The sequence below is a fragment of the Apis dorsata genome, unplaced genomic scaffold, assembly GCF_000469605.1.
Source record: "Apis dorsata unplaced genomic scaffold, Apis dorsata 1.3 scaffold_58, whole genome shotgun sequence".
In the NCBI taxonomy this organism is placed as follows: Eukaryota; Metazoa; Arthropoda; class Insecta; order Hymenoptera; family Apidae; genus Apis; species Apis dorsata.
In genome coordinates, this window is record NW_006263358.1 from 167,396 (window position 1) to 188,339 (window position 20,944).

A 20,944-nucleotide genomic window follows, 5' to 3' on the forward strand; every position below is an offset into this window, starting at 1 on the left:
GATCCGAGCATGTGCAACAAGGAAAAAGATTGCGTTGAATTAAAAATCAGGCTTCCCTTCGATACAGGATATCTTAAGAACCGGAAGTCGTATCGATGCGAATCAAAAGAAGAATCGAAGGCCAAAGTTACTGCTTTCTAACGATTAACTTAGATTGCATAGAATAGATTTTCAAGAATTATGCAGTTTAAAATTTGGATAATTTTAATTAAATATTATGCAAATATGATAATAGAAAAAATAGAATTCGTATGTTTCAGAATTGAGCTTACCTGAGTGGACTGTATTCCGAGCTCCAAACGATGAGATGTTGCACGTCTCTCCAGATTAAATTTTTGCTTCAAGAATAATAATAAATTATTTTCATTATTCACTGTATAGCGAAGATATATTTGCTTCAATGGAAGGTTTCATGGCCGTGTTCCGGGAACGAGTTATAACAACGTGCACAAGGAAAATAGCTTAAGGCATTCTTTTTAATAGGTTAAAACAACTATAGAGGGATATTGTTGTTTAGATTAAGAATACCGTAGATTTTACCGCAAAAAAAAAAAACACAAAATTTGTTCAAAATTTTCTTAATAGAGACAACAATAAATTTTTAATTGATACTCCATGAATTTCCCTTTAAAAAATTTTCAAATTTCAAATATTTACGACAAGGAGACACGATCGATCCTCGAATCTCCTTGAATTTTAACGACATGCAATTATAATTCGATCTCATAAATTAGAATGAAGTTTAAAACAAAAAAGGGATTCCATTGGTTTCGAAAAAGAAAAAAAAAAAAAAAAAACAAAAAGCTCGTACTTCACTTGCAAAGCTAAGGCCAGAATACCAGCAGCTAATGGAGCGGATGCGGAAGTACCAGTGTGTCCAGTGGTGCACGTATTTTTTAAGTCTGTCGTCACCTAAAAACTTTGTTAAATTAAAATCAAAAGACTTTGTTAAATTATTCCACTTCCCATAAAAATAGATTTTATCGGAATCTATTTATTTTCTAATTCAAATTTTCAAACTATCCCTATTAATCCCTATTAATAAAAAATGTGACACAATGCTCACTATCATTTGATCGTGGTAAGCTCCGCTGCTGTACGTCGTGGCCATTGTCGCGGGACAGCTTTCACCGTACCATGGAAATCTTCCAGTCTGACTAGCAGAGCCTACTGCGATTGTATAAATACTTCCCACGTATCCATCGCATCCGCAATCGTCCGATTTCAAACCCCCATTACCAGAAGCCCATACGTAAATACTTCCCTTGCCATCCCTGCCCTGGATAACATAATAATCGATGATTAATTAACAAGATCGATCGAACTTTAATCCGAGGGAAATAAAATTTTTAAGGATGAATAAAAAACGAATATTACTAACACGAGAATCATCAATTTTTCGCGACCATATCTTACATTCCAACTACCATCGCGATATCCTTTATCACACGCCATTTTCTCGTATATGAAATTAATTAAAAATTGCGGGAGAATATCTTCGAACGGGGGAAAGGCCGAGATTCGTGTATCTTCGTTATTCTAATAAATTTACTTTTAGAGGAAAGAGAGAGAGAGAAAAAAAGGAAGAAATTCGTGGGCGGAAATATTATATCAACTAACGAGGTTAACGGAACTCGGTTGGTTTCAAAGTAATTAACGTTTCAAGTAATTAGAAACTCTTGACCCATGTCGAAAGCGACTCAAAGCGAGATCATCGCCGCTCGTTAACTCGCGTTCATCCGAATTAAACGAAACGTTTCAACGCGTTTTTAAAGCGTTTCCATCTTTCGAATCCCTTGTACTCGCCATCTCGATACCACGTTGGAGCGCCTCCCTCGCCAGTCTTCCAGGTGCCTCCAAACTTTTCCCATCGTCGGCAGGCCCCCACGAGGCCGTGTAAACGTCCACCAATTCTGGTTTGTATCCGAGGGCCTCTCCCTCCACGCGATCGTTGACCAAACCGTCGAGAAGCTTGATACCACCGATCGAGGACTCGAAAGCAACGCCCACGCCGCACTTGTGATTGTTCGCCTCCATCGCTATTTCCCCACCGCATCTCGTCCCGTGACCGTTCATTCCTGGAAACGGTTCAATCGCTCGCGATACGTGAGAAAATAATATTGTTCGATCGGGGAAACATGGAGCGGAGAGGATTCGTGGGAAGGATTCGTGATTTTTGTTGAACGTTCGAAGAAACTCTTCCAAAGTTTATCATTGACGTATCGATGCAAGTTTGTAATAATACGTGAGAAAGTAACATGGATTGAATCGGGAAAATTGAAGATTCGTGGGAGGAATCATCGAGATTTCGTGGATTCGTTGGAAAAAAAGGAAAGCTTATGTTGGAAAATGAAGATGGTTATTTTTACAATTTTGGACAAAGTGATCGATAAGAGTGATAAAATAGTCGTACAAGTGAATTTAAAATATGATCAAGGAAATTGAATCAAGAGGATTGAACGAAGTGGAAGGAAAAGAAACGGAAGATGATTGTTTTGCGCGAAGGTGATGTCAAGAGTATCTTGTGAGTAAAATCTGGGAAAGTTTTTAATTTTGATTGAGACGATAACGAGAATAGTCTGATATGTCAATAATATCCCGATATCCTGTGCAATCATGGAGTTTTAGGAGAACGTTATGGAACGAGTCAAGTTTTAAACTAATTTTCCACATCTTCGAAGTAATAATGTAACTATGCACAGCTTGTCTGTCAATAGTTTTGAAGTTCGCTTATCAGTGAAACAATTTCTGTATTATACGAAGAACGATATCTTGGAAATACTTCAACGCGAAACGAAGTAAATCTGGGTAAACTATCTTGAACGAATTAATTTTCGATCTATGTGCTAGATGATTAAAAAAGTATATAAGTTTTATTTTCTTTTTATTTTCTTAAATTCGTCGTTTTAATCCAAGAATATTACTCGAGGATAATATATTTGTCGATAGAATAATTGGTAAATCGAAATTTATTTTTAAACTCTTACCTGACAATTCGTATCGTGGAAAAGGATCGTCGTCACCCTCGTTCACATCATAACTGATATCAGGATCCTGGATTAATAGAAACAAGAAGATTATAAATTCACGAGAAAATTAAATATTAAATCGAGAAAAAGAAATGGGAAAATTAGAAAAGAAGAAAAGTGAAAGATTTTGAAAAAATTCAAGGATGCGATCTTGAATCATGATTCCTGTCATCTGTGGGATGCAAAACGTACCTCGAAGTAAAATTTCATGTTACTCACGTAGTTATTTCGCAAATCGTCGTGGGTATATTCCAACCCATCGTCCAGAACAGCTATTCTCACGCCTCGACCAGTTATCCCCAGTCGATAGAGGGGTAGAACGTTGAGATCCAGCTTGGGGAGAGCTTTGTTCGATCTGGTATCTCTCTGCAACGGTTGATAAAGAAGCTTTATCTTTTTATCACGTAAGATAACTCATCCATTTTACCAACGACTTTATTTATTGATCAGATTTCATATTGATTTTCCTTCTGCCTTCCCTTTTCCAATTATTCATTTATTTATTTTTTAAGTATTATATTTATTCCAAACGTTTCGTAATATTTTTTGACAAGAATATTTTATTTCATTACCAGATACCATTCTTGATCCCAAAGTTCGTCATTGAACATCAATCTGAAGTCTTCGGGATCTTCCATTCGAAATTCTTGCCAATCTTCGCCGTCGTCGCCCTCCTTTATGCTATTCAACCGGTATTCTACCTCCAACCTCTTCTCCCTTATCAGAGGTTTCTCCGAATCGAGGCTAGATAGTGGCACATAATCGCGTTTATGTCGCTTGATCGTCTTCTGCTGATCCGCCCAAATGATCTTCGAAGCAGAAGAATCGTGTCAGTGAAGTGGAATCCTTGTAGATTGAAAAGAATTTTTAACGTCGAGCTTTTGTTACCTTGCTGCTTGAATTTAGCGCTTTCGTTGAACGAATTCCACCCCTCTTTTGCTGTTCACCGTTGCCATCTTTGAGCCATATATACGTGTCCTTGAATCCCAAGACCTGAGATAAAAAAAAAAAATCGTAAATTTGGAAATTGTGCATTTTTGATGTAAAAAAAAAAAAAAAAAAAAAAAATAACGCAATATCGCACAGGTTTCGTAAAAAAAAAAAGTTTCGTCAAACGAAACATAGAGTACAGTGTACAGATCTGTGCATAGCTTTTATCTACCTCTAATTTTTTTTTTCTTTTTTCGATTTTTTTTTATATCACCGGTTCGAACAACGTATCATCGTACCACATTTTTTTTTCGGCTAAAAATTTAATGCAAAAAAAACATCGAATAAGAATAGCTTTCGAATTTCTAAAAAAAACGAACGAAAAATAAATCTATGAATTTTTCCATACCGGTGTGGAAAAATAAATAAAAAAAAAAAAAAAAAAAAAAAAAAAAAAAAAAAGAAGATACGGTTTCGATGCACAAACCCTCGTGCGAAACAAAAATCGAAACATTTTTACTTTCAACCGTCTGATTCGTCGCGACCCCTCTCTGATCGAGCAGCGAGGGTGCTGCGCCGTGGACGTCGCGACGTTTCAGCCCTTCGAACGATCGAACGGGACGCTTCGAACAGGATAGCATGAACGAATGGTTGGTTTCTTGACGACGAAAGGATGGATATAGGTGGACGGATAGAAAGAAACGGGACAAGAGGGAAGACTTTGAGGGATGGTCGAGGATCTGGAATAGGGTATAATGTTACGATTATACAAGTATCTATCTATACGTCGTGATAAAATTTTTACGTACGATAGAAGCGTACGATAGATATCGTTTCCATGAAACGGGAAGAAGATCGACTTAATCAAAGTCACGATATTTCTGTAACGAGGAACGCTTGGTTTTTATTTTCGATCCATCCCCTCACAATTGGATTTTCCGATTGGATGCCCCTGATAGTTTATCGATCCACGACCTGGCCTGATTGATGATTGTGGTGGTGACTGCGTGTGCTGGCGCAATAGGGCACGACGCATGGGAATACGTGCACAGTGTGACGAGGAATTGCAGGTGCAAAGTGGTTTATGGCTCATCGTCGCGGAATAAGAACGGAGGTATGGAAAAAATTGTTAGGGATTTCTCGAATAGTTCGACGACGCGTTTAATCGTGATAATAAATTTTCACTCGCGATTGAATATTTTTTTTTTTTTTCTTCAAAAGTGTATCGAGCTCAATATTGAAATGTAAACTGAATACGTGCAATTTTCGTGTAAACGAAATATCAAAGCTATATATGGAGATCGTATAAACAAAACGTGTGTGTGTTTTTTAACGTTATGAATGTCAATTACAAATATTACAGGAGCTCCTGGATTACATACGTTGCATAAATCGGACCACCGGATGTGTATACCTTCCCCACTTTGCCTTTGGTTTAACGTCGTATCTAGATCATTTCCATATTCGCACCGTTTCAATGGAATGTCGCGATTAAAAACCTCGTTCGTCATTGAGAAATCGAAACGGAAATGGGAAAATGAACTGTCGAAAGTTTGAAATATTTCTTCGTATTATCGAATAACTCGGCAGCCGAAAAAAAATCATGGGATTCGAACAACGAAAGAAATAGCGCCGTTGATCCATTGTTCTGGGATCTCATCACGGATACGTATCGCGATTCTTTTCGATAATATTGCTCGGTTAATTAACAGTCGATACAACGATATATTCGAACGCATTCGAAGATAACACCGATCGTCGGATAACACGATCGATTGGAAAAAAGAAGAGCCAACAGCCTCGACGATCACTACGATTTTCTCTGTGATATTACCTGTGATAGGATCTATCGTTTGGTTACGCGATAGGCTCAAGAGTGACCCCAATTTTCGTCGAATCGCATCGTGGGAAACAAAGGGCGGAAAAAATCCACGAAACCCGTTATGAAACAATAATCCCTGCCTGGCTCGGCTCGCGAAAAAAAATTTCCCTATAATCCGGTATCTATTATATTTGCAATGTATTCAACCAGAGGGAATGAATTGGATTGGTCGTTGCCGTCGAATCGAACGATAAACGACCGAATATCCTCCTCGACGAGGAGGATACGCGCTCGTTTTCCCCCCTCGTATTCTCCTTTTTGTCCCCACCAGTCTATTTTTTATTCCGTTGTTTTGTCCATTTTCCCTCCCTTTCCTTTTACTTTTTTCGTTTTCGGAGAAAGAGAGAGCGAGAGATGGAGGGCACAATTCAGTTTCGGACGCGCGGATGAAAAAACGATGGTACGTGCGAACGATGGCGTAAGCAGCTACCGATTTTCATGCCACTTGCCCCTGTACATCGATGTTATCACGACTTCCGGCGCCGGCAGGAAGTCGAAGCCGGCCAATTTACATCCACGACACCCCTATCCCGCAAATAATTCCGCCGACGCGTTTAAGAAGATTTATGGAGTCTATTTTGCCCGACCCGTTCTCGCTCGTTTCAAGTCGCCACGTATCGCGGATTTTTCGTCCCCGACTAAATATTTTATCCCACACCCTCCTCTCACCTCCTCACGGAATAGATGGAACCCTTCTAATCGTGACTTTTCCAGGTTAATCCGCGATTCTTCCCTCTTCCCTGTCACCGGTTTACGTTCCAAGCTGAGGACTCGACGATAATTTCAAACGACGTGTTCTTTATTCTTCTTCGTCTATCTTCGTCGATGGAAATAAATAATCGATCCTTTTTCGCTAATTTCTCTCGTCAAAGTCGATCCCTCGCCTTTGGGGAAATGAGACGCGTTCTCGATGTTCGGTTTAAATTCCACGTGGGAGAACGCCTCGAATCCGTCTGTTACGTGGTTATGGCTCGACTCCCTTCATCCCCGTGGCAATCGACGCTCCACGCTGTCCGAAACTACCCCCGAGACGAGTTCTCTCCCCCGTTTATTAACCCCCTATCCCCTCAAAACGCCACCTGAACGCCGTTTGGACACGGGAGAGAGGCTTTTGCGATTTAGAAGAAAGAAGGGAGGGCGAAGAAATCAGCGTTGCTCGTTACTTCGCGATCAACGGATTCCTCCTATCCTATCGGTCGAATTGCGCGATCGATCGTCCCCTCTCGTGGCGAAAATCTGCGAGTTGGAGGCGAGTTTCAACTCGGTTTGTAACAGTCTTCGAGCAAACGACTGATTCTAAATGATTCCGTGTGGTGGAACGAGAAGAGTGGGCGAGGGACTCGGAGGTAATAACGAGAGAGAGAAAGAGAGAGAGAGAGGGAGGGAGGGAGGGAGTATTTTCGCAGTCCATTTGTTTTGATCGGATTTCCAACTGTCTCTGGTAATCCCGGGGTAGTAAGCTCCCGCAGGCATCGTCAAATTCCAATGAAAACCCTAACGTTTCCCTATCCCTTCGTGGAAGAGAGAGAGACTTTTCTTACAGGGACACCCCATGGATCCCTCAACCCCCGTGATCGCTGTTTGCTATCTGTTTGCTACTTTTCCTCCCTCGATCGTGCTCTCTTTCCCGTTCTTTCTCGTTTTTTACACGTCTCGAATTGTATTCTTCGTTTTCCAACGATTTACCGTCATCGATGTTTCTACGAGCGTATCGATATCTCTGATCGAAGTTAATGAAAGTGAAATTTTTCTATTAATTCTAATTTATTCATCGTGGTTCCACCATCTTCCCCTTTCCCCGTTCCTTAGTTCCCATTTTTACGAATTTACGCACAGAGTTCGTAGAGTTACACGTTCGGTTGCTCGCTTGTCCGTAATCCCGTCGTCATCCGAATATTGTTTCCTGGTATAACCGCATCGTGATTAACGGTCGAGTCGCTCGATAATAATCGATATCGATGCGTAGACACTCGAGATCCGCTGCCATTCGAGGATCTGCAAACCTTCCATCCAGGAATTCAATGTATATAATTGAATTTATCGCCAATTCAAGGGTGGCAATTTCGAGGAACACGCATCATAGGCGTTCCAAGTTGGAAACGGGGAGAATTTGTACGATAATACGATCGATTATAAGCTGAACAACGTGATACGCGGATCGTGTAACGCGCTATGAAACTCGTTGTGTCCGCGTCGTGAGGCAAAGATTCGAGGGAAGCGAGGCTGATTCGAAGCTTATTCTCGTTGCGAAGAAAACAGCTTAGCTCCCTTGAATTGAAAAACTTTATTTGGATGAGATCGGATTGAAATTACAATTGGGAAAGTTGACGACTCGAGATGATGGTTTCTCTCGCCATGGAGCCGTTCGGCGCATCCACGAGCCCAGCCTCCTCCTCCTCCCTCCCCCCATAACGCGTAAGAAAATTGAATTAGCGAGGGCAATCTTCGAAACTACGTCAAGCCCTGGGACACGTCAAAGTCGAAGTTTAAATTGAAATCAACCCCGTAACCAGCGTCACGTGAATTTGGTCAAAGAGGGGACTAGCTTCGTGTACATACTCGATCTCACTTAACTCTTGAACCTATTAGTACCGTATCGATTATGTTGTGTATCGGAATTATGCGGGTGACACGCGCCGCTACCCGTAAGTGTGCGAGTAAACTAGTATCTAATTTCACGGGAATATCGAGGAATACCTGACTGACGAGTAAATATTGTCGCGTATCGATTCGATTTTGATTGGGATCGATAATTAGGCGGGTGAATAAAAAGAGGGCAGATCGATTCCCAGAACAGAAATCGCTAGATTAATTAAATTGTCGAGGCGGTGGCTAAACGGAGGGAAAACGGTCCGCGGGGGAAAAAAGCGTATTTATGAAATATTTCGCGATATTCTTTTTCTCTCCACCGTCGCAACAGCGATGGTGCGTAAATTTTTAAAATTCCAGAAAATGGAATTAAGTTGTGCATTTTTAAAAAAGGTGCAAAACGTGCAAATATTTATAGCTAGGAGATTAAATTCGTTTTCATTTATGAATGGGACGTGAAATGTAATCAAACGTTCCTTGATGAAGGAATAAACGTGGTAACGTAATGAGATATTCGTCATCGGTGTAGGAGGATGGTGGTAGAGGAGGAGGAGGAGGAGGAGGCACGATCGATATGAAATATGGAGGGCAAAGTTAGCCATAGATCAGAGATCAAATATCGAGACCTACTTGAACCGAGATTAAACCTTTTCGAAGGTAGGAAGCTAACGAAGGCGAGCGTCAAGCGGCAGGTCGCTGTGACATCTGTCAAGCCCCGTAACGGGGAAGTTCATTATGGCGTTCAGCAGGGCGCCACGTCATTTATTTCAATTACTGCCAAACGGTAAAGCTGAATCGGCAGATCTCCGCATCCGTTTCGATCATTTATGAATGTTCGTCATTAATGGCGTTGAGAGAAAGAGGGCGAGAAAAAGAGGGCGCCTACTACCCCTCCTCCCTCCCCTTCCCCCATTTCTCGTCCAAAGATTTTTATTTCGATCCCTCCTCTCGCGTTATCAATCTTATCCCAATTTTCTTGTCTTTTCTGTCTCGAGTTTTTAATTCCTTCCTTTTTTATCCGAGTCAAAAAAGAAAGAAAGAAAAGCAAGTTCGCATCGTTCCATCCAGTGAATAAACATGAGCATTCAACCTATACTCCATGAATATATATGAACGTCACGGGAAATTTGACGAAATTTATTTGACATTTTACAAAAGATTCCCTTTGACGATGACGATGATCAAAGGATGGCCAATTTCCACTGAGTTCGACGGCGCGTGCGTTAACGGAATTATCGCGCTATATATAACGATAATTGTACAACTCGCGGGGATTATCACCAACGTCTTGAAATAATATTTCGAGACGTAGAAATTTTGCAAAGGATCTGATCCTCCATCGGGATGTATCCCCCCCTCTTCGTTACGATTCTCGAGTGTCGTCGGATTAATACGGTGTATAAAGAAAACACTGTACTCCCATCCTCGCACACGGGAAATTAATGTTAGGAAATTCATTCCAACAGTTTCATAACAGGTTCTCGATAACTGGATTTCAATTTGCCCGGAGGCCAGGCTTGATTGAGCAATCTCGTGCCTTTATAATATAAGATGCCCGTGTAAGATATATGATAAACCGAAGCAACTTAGACGCTCGCAAGTTTCACTGCGAGTAATCAGCTTGCTTATCGGATTTTCTGCTTCCTGTGCGCCTAGATAGACGACAGATTGCGACAGATTCGCGAGTCGAACGCGAGTTAAAAATCTGTTCGTTTGTCTTTTTTTTTTCTCCTTTTTTTTTTTTTTTACAATAAAACGAATCGATGTCAAGTTCGTTCGTCAACCAACCCTTGTGTGTACGACGTGTAAAATTTTCGATTTCGTTCTCGATCTCGATAATTTTCGATCAACGATCGAAAGTATTATTCAAAACTGAGAAACGTTCGATTCGTCTTTTTTTTTTTTTTTTTTTTTTTTTTTTACAATAAAACGAATCGATGTCAAGTTCGTTCGCCAACCAACCCTTGTGGGTACGACGGGTAAAATTTTCGATTTCGTTCTCGATCTCGATAATTTTCGATCAACGGTCGAAAGTATTATTCAAACATGAGAAACGTTCGATTCGTTTTTTTTTTTTTTTATTTTTTTTTTTTTAAAAAAAAATATTACGTTTGGGGAGAAAATATCGAAGAAATTTTAAATGTCGTCAAAATTTTGAATAAGGTAACGTTATATATCGAATAGATGAAAGCTTTCGAGGCGACGGAAGTTCGTTTCCGAGCCCGATGAATAATTACTTTTTCCTTCATTCCACATCCGTCAGTCACTCAGTTCCAGGCGTGTACCTGCTACGTGAACGGACGTAAATGCGAGTGAAATCCTAAAAAAATTGGAACTAACTTTTTGCTAACTTGGAACTAACTTTTTTTTCAGGTATCGGATTGTCGAGTAGAGGAGGAAGGGTACGATAATCGAAGGAATATAAGAATAAAAATTTCGGACAACGAGCGATTGCTATAATACACGACTTGACGTGACGACTACTAATTATAATATTACACGGATAATCGGAAAAAAATTGCAGTTACTCGATCTTACGTTCTCAGATCGACCTAAAAATGTCCGTTGTAATCGTTTACCAGCAGGATGTTGCGAAAAGAAACGATTCAAGCAAGATGGATCGCCAATCCTGCGCCTTATTGCGACTATTCGAACCATGGAACAAATCCTGGACAAAATCCTACACCTATAGAATCGGTCTCTCGTAATTTATATTCATTCGAGATAATTTAATTCCTTGATTCCAACGTTTCGCTTTTATTGGAGCCCGTGGAAACTCGTGCTCCAAAATTTATTCCAAAATTTCATTTGTATCGCGAATAATTTTTTTTCCTTTGCGTCGCAGAATCAAAAAGAAGAGACGAAAAGAGAGAAGAAGAAAAATAAAGAAATCGCGCCACGATACCGATCTGTCTCTTCCTGATCATCTCGAATCTACATATCCAACACATGTCCAAATGAGAGAAGAGATATTCAATCCTATCTTCAATCCCTCTTCAACGGAAAGATCGAATAACCTCGATTCGTGGACCAATTACATGTACATCCCGGATCGGATCGATGATAAAAACTTGGAGAAGTTCGGATCGTTTTTCCGCCCCCTCGCATTCTTTCACGCTGTTCCACACCCTTTGAGGCCGGCCGCACGAGCTTAATTATACGAAATAATTACACGACGCGGGTAGAAAATGTAGGAGCGAGCGGAGGGAGGGGGAGGGCACGTGAATCGCGTTCACCGTGGATTGCGGTCGGCCACGAGGCAGGCAGGCAGGGTGTGCAGCTGCAACTGCGCCAGTCGTGGGTGCAGCTGCAGGGAGATGCAGTTTCGCGGGCGCACACGAGTGCGGGTGCTCACGGCGGGGCCTGGCCGGGGTTAAAGCGGGTTTGAAAAAGGAGAGTCACTCTGTTGGCGCGTAATTATGCCGCGTGCTGCCCACTTGTATTATGCCGGTTGATGTTCTGAAAACGCGCGCGTCGTTTTTTCTTTTTTTTTTTTTCCAAGCCACGAAAAATGATTATGGTAATTGCGACGATCACCACGAGCACCACGTCTTCTCCCCGTCTCTTCCGGGCAAAGCGTCGAGAAGGGAAGTCTGGAGGGAAAGTGGATCAAAGTTTTGACGCGTGAGGGTGAGGGATGAGGGGTGAGATTCTTGAATGCCTCGAGTTTGAACGCGACGCGCGTGCGTTCAATTTGAACGGGAGGAGCGCGCGTGTGTGATGCGATTTCGCGAAAATCCACGTGATCTTTTTCGGATAAGAAAAAGAGTTTGTGAAATGTCGTGGAAAAAAAAAAGAAAACGTAACACGCGCGAAATGGACGAAATTTATCTATTGTATCGACTTTAATTCTACTTTTATCTTTATTAGAGATTCGTATCCAACGAATTTTATGATACATTTCGAAATTTTGCCTTCGTGATTTAAGAGTTTATGGAACGCATTCGCTCAACTCGCGCTCGTCAAATCGTAGATGAAAACGTATATATATACGTATTTCTTTGGCGCACCACGTGTCATCTCTCCCTCCCGCGACATCGAATCTACGTTTGAAGAAAGGGTAGGAGCGAGAAGTCATCGTTATTCAAAGATCACGGACGCGTCTCAATTTCCTTGAGAGAAGTTTCCGCTTTGTGGACCCCAGTCAAATACGCGTGGAAAGAGGGCTCCCGTTCACTCTAAGTATTTTCCCAGCTTCTCGAGCCTTTGAACGCGAATCCCCTACATTTTTCCAACTCTTCCTCCTCCTCCTTGCCTCCTCCTCCGTCCACCCCCTGTTCCGTTGGCCTGGTAAATCTGCGCTAAAGCGTAAACGTATTTCAGGCCTTCGAGATCCAGCGAGACGTGAATGTAGCGTGGGGTAGCGTGGAAAAAGTGCGGCCAAATCGTTTCCCCGACGGCACACGGATCGCTGCAAAGAGATTATCTCGGTAAGCAAGCCTCACGAACCATTTGATCGCCCGTTTCACCCATTCTCTCCCTCCGTTTCCGTGGCGAGATTCGCCGAGACATCGGCCAGATCTCGTTTCTCTCCTCTTCCTTTTTGTCTCTCTCCCTCTCTTTCGTTCCTCTCCCCCTCTCTCCTCCGGCTCGTGCACTTTGCAAAACGAGTTCTGCCTTGAGATCAAGTCGCGCGAGAGAAAACGTCCACCGAAGAAGAAGAAGAAGAAGAAGAAGATATCGTATCTCCCCCTTTTGCCTGTGAACCTGTGTGTGTCGAATGTTTAGCCGATCGCTCTTCCCCTCCTCCTCTCCTTTTGATTCTCCTCGAGATGAGATCGCGACCGTTACCCATTAGATTAACGTGTACTCGAAGCGAAGTTTAATAAGAAATTATGAGGATGTCGTTATCGTTTTTTTTTTTTTACGACGCGTTTTGGATTTTCCCCGATTCTTCCGAGATTGCTCTCGATCTCGCGCACCTCGTATTTTCCTCCTCACTCGATTATTCCCATTTCCGGAAAGGAAACGGAGATCGAAAAAAAAAAAAAAAAAGAAAGAAAAGAAGAAAATTCATTTCATCGCTTCAAGGAAATTACAACTTGGAATTATTTATTGGAAATATTATTTATCGATGGAACGTTTTTCGCGACCGGCATCCATTTCTTTCGTCTTCTCGCCAATTGACAGAATTTCGGTACAATGATAAAATATTGCCGGGAAACGTTTGCTCGGGCTGTTCGTATTGTTTCCGGCAATTTTTCAACAACAATTACGCTTCGAAACGTCTAAACAATGGAACAGGATTTTTGCTTTTTTTCCAAACACCTCCTTTTTTTTTCCGTTGGAAGAGATCCATGATGTTTGCGCAGCCAGGAATCCGTGACATTTCTGTAATCCCCCCTGAATGCTGTTTTTCACGCAAATTATTCCACCCGTGTTTCCTATCCCTCCTTCTCCATAAGAATCGGTATTCGTTTTCCGCGATAACGGCAACGTTTTCGAAGCGGATCGCGACCACTCTCTTGACACGTCGCGTTTACGTCACGCGTGAAATCGACCAGGCGCGTGTTTAACGAACACTTGAGATTAGAGTGACTCGCTGCGGATTATCGGACGTGTAAAACGTCTGGTTGTACATCGCATATGGTGTCGTCGAGGATCGTTTCCAGTACTATTAATTAATTTCGTTCGATGTTCGCCATTTGAATCTTCGCACGCTTCCACAGTTACGTTACGTTCTACGCGCTCTGATGCGACGATTTCTTGCAACGTGCTTGCAACTTACTTAGGGATAATGGATCGTCCCTGATTCGACGCGTCGTCTTATCGACGGCGAGAATTAATTTTTTGGGGAAATCTTTCTGTTAGAAGAATATAATATAACAAGCAGCGCGAAGAAATTTACGAAGAAAACGAAGAAAAAGGAATATATCGTTGGAGTATATATCGTTGGAATATCGATAAATGTAATTGCATTGTGCATTTACAAAATTGTATATTCAAAATTTCTAAAACCAACGACACGTTAAACCGGAAAATTCGCAGTATTTCAATTGAATCGTTCCCCGCTCTTTGGACAGAGGTTGTATTTGTTTTAATAAAATTAATTTGCTTTGTTTTGCCAGACTCCCCTTTACGAATAGAGACGGAGAGGCTGGTGTATACGAGCCAGATGAGAATGTACATTTCATATTGGCCCGTAAACGCTGCATTAATCGGTAACGAAAAATAATTTCCGCCATTTACTCGAAAGGGAATTTACTTGAAAGAGCCGCTTTTAACGGATGAAAAATAACTCGCGTAAAGGAAGAGACATTTCCAGATATTTCACCCTCCCTGTATTTTTGCTAGTTTACGAGTACTCGATTCATAAGGCGATTCCTTCCGATATTGTTTTCGTCGATTTCCCACGAATAATTTCGGTCTCGCGGCAATAAATTCTCCGCCTCTTCCTTACCGTTCAACAAGAAGGAACTTTTCGCTCGCGACTACTTCTGTCTGAGATAAACACGAAAGTTAAGTTACAATGGCGGGATGCTCTGGTCGAAGTTAAACTAGAATTGGGCGTTGCACAAGTGGCTAACAATAAGTTATTAAGCAGTTGTTCAAGTTTTAATTGCATCTCGCAGTACTGGCATTCTGAGGGGAGAGGAGAGAGAGAGAGAGAGAGAGAGAGAAAGAGAGAAAGAGAGTGGCCTGGTCTACGTAACGTTGACGAACTTATTCCCAGGATTACCGGTGAATATTCCACGGAACGAGTATTTCTACCGTGCTTTTTTTCCCCATCTCCCCCTCCTCTGCCCCCTTTCGCGCCCCTCCATTTTCAAATATTAACTCTGCGGACCACGAGAATCCCTTGAAATATTAAAAAGTTTGCTCACATGGGCGACCGCGAGAGAATGACAATCTCTCGTGCAATTCCCACCGAATATCTTCTTTATTATTTGATTCGTTTGTTAAAATGTTTTCAGGCGAATTTCTGTCTGAAAAATGATACGAGAAGTCGGTTTCCGTTCCGCGAGAATCGCGCGAGAAGAGTTTCATTAAAATCGATTCGATCGATCCGACTTACCGGACCAAGATGCTTATATCCGCTCTGCAAAGCCAAAAGGGATGCGACTGGGGGTCCACCTTCGATTCGAACCACCCATTCTTCTTGACGACGATCATCGATACTCGTCGCAAATTCATTCATTGATATGATCCAGCAAGCGATAAACCAAACGAAACGAAAATTCACTCCGATATCACCCACGACACCGATCGAAAGCATTTTGATTCGTAATTAAAAATAATCGAATGATCCGATCATAATATCATTGAATCCATCTCGATCGATATTTCTAACGTATTTTTTTCACTTTATTTCTTTCAGTTCGACGTTCACACGACGACCAATGGATCTCAAATGACACGTGATCGAACAATGTGTGCGACAATTAGTTCTGATCCTCCTTTTTGCTTGTCGAGGGATTTATTTTCCCCACCAAGCTTCCCTCTAGGCTGGAAAGTAACGGTGGAAGGGTGAGCCACGTGATAACGTAAACAAGATACGATTAAGTACGAAGATTGATTGCTTGTCTGTTTTTTAAGCGAAACCATTTGTTTTTTTCCATTCCCTTTCCTTTCGAGCGAGTCAATCTTCGAGTCGAATTTTTTTTCTTTTCTTTTTAAATAATTTTTCGATGCAAATTTCTCCCCCTCCCTCTCCCTTTTTTTAAAAATTTATCTTTCTTTCGTCGCGCTTTTTAAATTTCATCATAGTTCATAAAAGTATCATTTTTTTTTCTTTTTTATTATCGAACTCGCCGGCAACTACAACTCGTGCATAGATCCTTGAGATAGATCGCGATTAATTTCGGTTCTGTTTACTTGGGAAAGCGTTTAGATCAGAGCGAGGAATTTGGAGAGAATATAATACAAAGTGGTCGCTATTAATTCGCAATTTCAATTACAACTCGAGTCAATCTCGCGAGAAATAATTCCCCCGTTTTATCAGATGTCGCGAGGAACAGAACGCGATCTTCGATAATATCATTTTTATCCTCCTTTGATCTCGCGAAACAGATAATTAATTCGATTCGCAAGTTCCGTTGCGGAATTTCCGCTCGAATTTTCTTTTAAAACTAATCGCGGATCGGATCTATCGCGGAAATTTTCAATATCTCGCTTATTTATTTATGCGCTCGTTTATTCGTCGATTCTATTTATTTTTTATTTCAATTCGTTTATCCTAATTTCAACACATATACGTTAATTTATATTTCGCTCGTTTCTTTCATTTCCCTTGAGAAAACTGTTATCCACAAAGGATAAAGAAAAAAAAAAGAATTTACTCGAAATTTCATTTCCTATCCCATTGCCCTGGAGACAGGACAAGAAGGGCAGGAAATTTTGAAGGTAGACTCTCTGTAATGTATGAAAAGCCAATCAAATTCTTTAGGATAATCGGTTTAATAACTCGCACGTGGAATTTGTCGGTTGTATTGATTAAAAGCCTCGAATTCGTTTTGTCATTTTTTACTTTTATCCTCTTTTTTTTTTCCAAATTTCCATACAAAATTGAAAACCCGTTTTTCGTTTTTCTATATCCCTTTTTATTTATTCTTTTTTTTTTATTTTATTTATTTTTCACAAATTCACTTCTATTTCCCGAAGTGAGCAGCTTTACAGTGAACAGTTTTCCAGCAATAATTCTAGATAACGTTCTCCCCGCGATAATTGTAATATTTTAAAACTTAAACAGACACGTTCGAAGATATCACGGAGAATTATTAGAAATTATTCATCCGGTATTTAGATAAATTGGCGTAGAGATACAAAATGGAAATCTGGACATAATTGATGGAGGAGAAACGCGGACAGGTAAAGAGGATTTTACAGTTTTCCGTCGAAAACGGCTTCACTTTGTCGGCCTCCGGAGGGTAGTACTTATAAATAAATTCAACCACCGTTACCGGGGGAGGGGGAGGGGCTTCCTTCGCATAGATATACACGCGAAGACACACCGAAGGGTGGCCGATAAAAGCAAAAATACAGAGGCACCAGGCGTCGTAAAGTTGGTAGGGAAAAGAAGAACGGGGGATATCTGTCGATAAAAGGAACTCGTTTTGCTTCTGCTCACGTCGAATTCGGGATAAATCCTTGCCTCCTCTATTTTTTGGAGGATTTTCCACTTTGGCCGGAACATTGTCACGGTATAATTTAAGCTTTTTATTGGTAATTTTTTCGCGAATGAACACAAATGTGATATTTCGCATATTTTTCTCTCTTTGTTTTTTTTTTTTTTTTTTTTTTTCTTCAAGATTTCTTCTCGCAGTCTCGTCACGAAGAGGAGGGATCGAAGGATAGAATAATTTTATTCGTTGATTTGTTGGACGCATTATTACGATCGAGAAAAACGAGATACAACGAGTAATTGGTAGAAATTAGTGGGAAATGTCGAGCCATTCGTTTTCACTTAATTCGCGCCCGTTTCTATCGAGGAAATTCGATTTTCCGTGAACGTGGAGGACCTTGGACCATCGCGTCCATTTCCAGCCCAGAGACTTTCCTATTTTGCTCCGTGCCGACGAGTTCCAACTATTTCGAGGCAATCGTTTATGGCCTCGAAACGTGCATTACTTTCCTGTTAACGGGTAACCGTGTTCGTTGTCACTCGCTGACAGTTTTCAGATAATTCCAGTCGCAATAGTTAAAGGAAGTTTGTATTCTATTAAGGCGCCATGTACATTACGTACCTCCATTTCTGTGCGCGTATTGCATTCCTATTATTGTCGTTTAAATCACGTTTATTAGTCGTATCGACTAATGATTATATAGATTCGCTACTAGATCAAAATAATCGAAATTTCGTTTATCTTACTTTCGTTTATCGTATTTCCCCCGTCCTTTTTTCGCACGCATGAGATCTCTTTCTTCTCCTTCATTAAAAAAAAAGAAAAAGAAAAGAAATCTCTCGATTCGGGGAAGCATTTCTCTCGTATTTCGTTATCGTTCGATCATCCCCGTCTCGTTCGAGGGGCATAATCAGGTAGTGACGTTTATTAAACAGGCCGCCTCGAAATAGAACGCGAAAGTAACCGTAGAAAATTGGAAAGTTTCCGCGCGATAAAATCGGACTTAATTTTCAATAAATTCCCTCTCCACTTGGCCCTCAGGAGAAGAGGGGGTGGTGGGCCGGTTGTTCGCCGTACGTGGCGACGACCATCCGAAAAGGGGTGGAGGTTGGAAACAGTGGAAGGAGGAAGAAGGGTCGGAAGGCGCGGAGGAAAGGTAATTTACTTGGTAATTATAAAGTTACCAGCACTGGCGACGCGCATAGTTGTGAATATTCAAATGCGATTACATCTATGATCGCATAAATTATACGTCTCACCCCCGCTCGCTTCTTGCCCCGCCCTCTGCTCGCGAATTTCATCTTCCTTTCTCTCGTCCTCCTCCTCCTCCTCCCCCTCGTTTTAATGCAACTCGAAAACTTTGACTTTGGTTGGTTTGTACACCAAGGGGAGGTCCTGGACTGTCCAACTGCTACCACGTTTTTTTCACTGCTATCGATCTCACGAGTTTCCCGTATTTTTCGAGACGAACCTACCTCACCTCAACGGTGAGGAAAAAGTTAGGATGAAATTGGTCACCTTTGGCTCGTTCGAAAGATCGGCCGCGATTTCTCTCTCGTCTTTCCGCGGTACGTCCGTAAATGGACATTGATTTTTACGAGTTTGTTCGATAGTTGTTTCTTAACTTGGAAAACTCTCGTCGTTCCAAAGAATTTTCCTTCAGACGTAAATATTATATCTTTTAATCTTTAATGTATATACCTTTCGTCCACACGAATTATATTCTTCTCCGTCTCCGTAAAATCGATCGAACATAACTTGGAAGAATCTCGCGTTTACGTTTCTTTTGTCTCGTTTCCAGACTATATTAATTCATCGTGGAAACAGCGATTACATCGTGGGAGAAGATCAAATAGTATTAGGTAATCCCGATCTAATCCCGTCTTAGAGCTTGCTCGACTTAACTCGGACCTAACATACCCGTTCTCGAGCACCGTTCTCTTGCAGTTTGTTCCTTCAACCAGGTATTTATAGATTCAATTAATTAATTCGTTTCCTCCGTTAACACCGTTCCATCCTCGTCCAATCGCTTCCTTTCCTTCGTTTCTCTATAGTTATTTTTCGTTACAGGAACGTTGGACTCTCGAACGCTGCGAAGAAATTTACTTAGCTTTTCGCTATGAGAGAGGAGGGAGAAAAAGAGATGCTTTAAACATAGCGAATACCGGTGTATTACAAGCGGGAGCTGTATCGAGTCAGATAAGAGAGTTCCCTCGCCTTATCGTCGCTTTTTTACCGTCTACCGTCGCGAGACAACAGGGAACTGTCCACGAAACAATATTTTTCACCCACCTTTCTAGCGTCACCTTTTTTTCTCCTCTCCTTTCTCCTTTTTTCCTTTTTCCTTTCTTTTTATCTTCCCCCTCTTTTCCTCCCTTTTGCCCCGTAGAACGCGAAGATCTCGTTAACCGTTAAAGAACGAGTCTCGTGTATTATCCAGTCCTTTCGCAGATAACAACGAGGAGTACAACAACCCTTGTTGTGGTGTTATCTTCATCGAATAATTAAGAATTGTTTAATTGTCCTCGAGACTGGTTATCGCGCGTTGAAAAAGAAAATTCGTCTCGTAAATTGAGCAGAAGAATTCGCATATCTATCTCTTAAGTCATTTCGATTGCGCGACACGTTCCATTTTTTTCCAATCTGTTTCCAACGAAAATTAATATCTCTATTAACGATCGATGGAACGGAATATTTTTGTAAGGGAACAGATTCCGAATGATCGTCTATTGGTCAACGTGATCGCGTCGTTGTAAAAGAGTACGCCACACGTGTCGACAATTGACTCGAGTTTATGTATTTGCACATGTGGCACAGCCACAATGGGGATCGCTCTTCTGGATTTACGAGATGGAAGCTTTAAAGCTTTGGGAATCTAATGGAATTTCTTGGAAGATGTTTGGAATACTCGTTGCAGGAAATTTACGAAGATTGAGAATATAATGATTGGTGTAATCTCGGTTGGAAACTGTGTACTCCGTGATTATCATCATCATCATCATCATCATGAAGCATCCGAACCGGTTGATCCGACAACATTTTCTCGAAGAGAGGGAATTTTAATCGTCCGCTTTTCCGAAGCGATGAATTTTGTTCTCGCGGACCAAAGGGACCGCGGGTTCAGCACATTTTAAAGGAGCCTGTTTACTTTCAAAGTAACACAATTGTGCGCATACCGCATAGTAGCGGGGCGCATTCAAGCGGAATTTCATTTGAGAAACGAAATTTTAACTCGAGAATGCGAGCGAGAAGAAGCAGAGAAATCATACACGATTAAAAAGCTTAATCTCCTTTATGAGCCGAATATGAAGGTTGCGCCGTAAGGCGGGGCACAGATGAGAAATAGTTGCTACGAATTACTACCCTGGTAAACAACCCCTGTAAATGATTAAATTCCCGCGAAGAGAGAGAGAGAGAGAGAGAGAGAGAGAGAGAGAGAGAGAGAGAGAGAG

At 41.3% G+C, this 20,944-nt stretch overlaps 1 protein-coding gene and 1 long non-coding RNA gene across 2 annotated transcripts in view; one reads left to right on the top strand and one right to left on the bottom strand.

Annotated features, from left to right (window-relative positions):
• The window catches only part of LOC102675390 (neuroendocrine convertase 1-like), a 21,160-nt gene extending 5,084 nt beyond the window's left edge, over positions 1-16,076 (bottom strand). The window contains exons 1-9 of the mRNA XM_006609637.2: positions 15,446-16,076; positions 3,918-4,022; positions 3,602-3,838; positions 3,249-3,395; positions 2,988-3,054; positions 1,807-2,078; positions 1,067-1,279; positions 812-912; positions 273-338 (exon numbers count right to left, since the gene is read on the bottom strand). Coding sequence (XP_006609700.2) covers positions 273-338; positions 812-912; positions 1,067-1,279; positions 1,807-2,078; positions 2,988-3,054; positions 3,249-3,395; positions 3,602-3,838; positions 3,918-4,022; positions 15,446-15,646 — 1,409 coding nt within the window. The 5' untranslated portion in view covers positions 15,647-16,076. The remainder of the gene's footprint in view (positions 1-272; positions 339-811; positions 913-1,066; positions 1,280-1,806; positions 2,079-2,987; positions 3,055-3,248; positions 3,396-3,601; positions 3,839-3,917; positions 4,023-15,445) is intronic.
• LOC116186813 lies at positions 12,367-19,637 on the top strand. The gene is made up of 3 exons (XR_004151853.1): positions 12,367-12,860; positions 19,294-19,456; positions 19,563-19,637. It is a non-coding gene; the product is annotated as an uncharacterized LOC116186813 (long non-coding RNA).
• Positions 19,638-20,944: the final 1,307 nt, after the last annotated feature.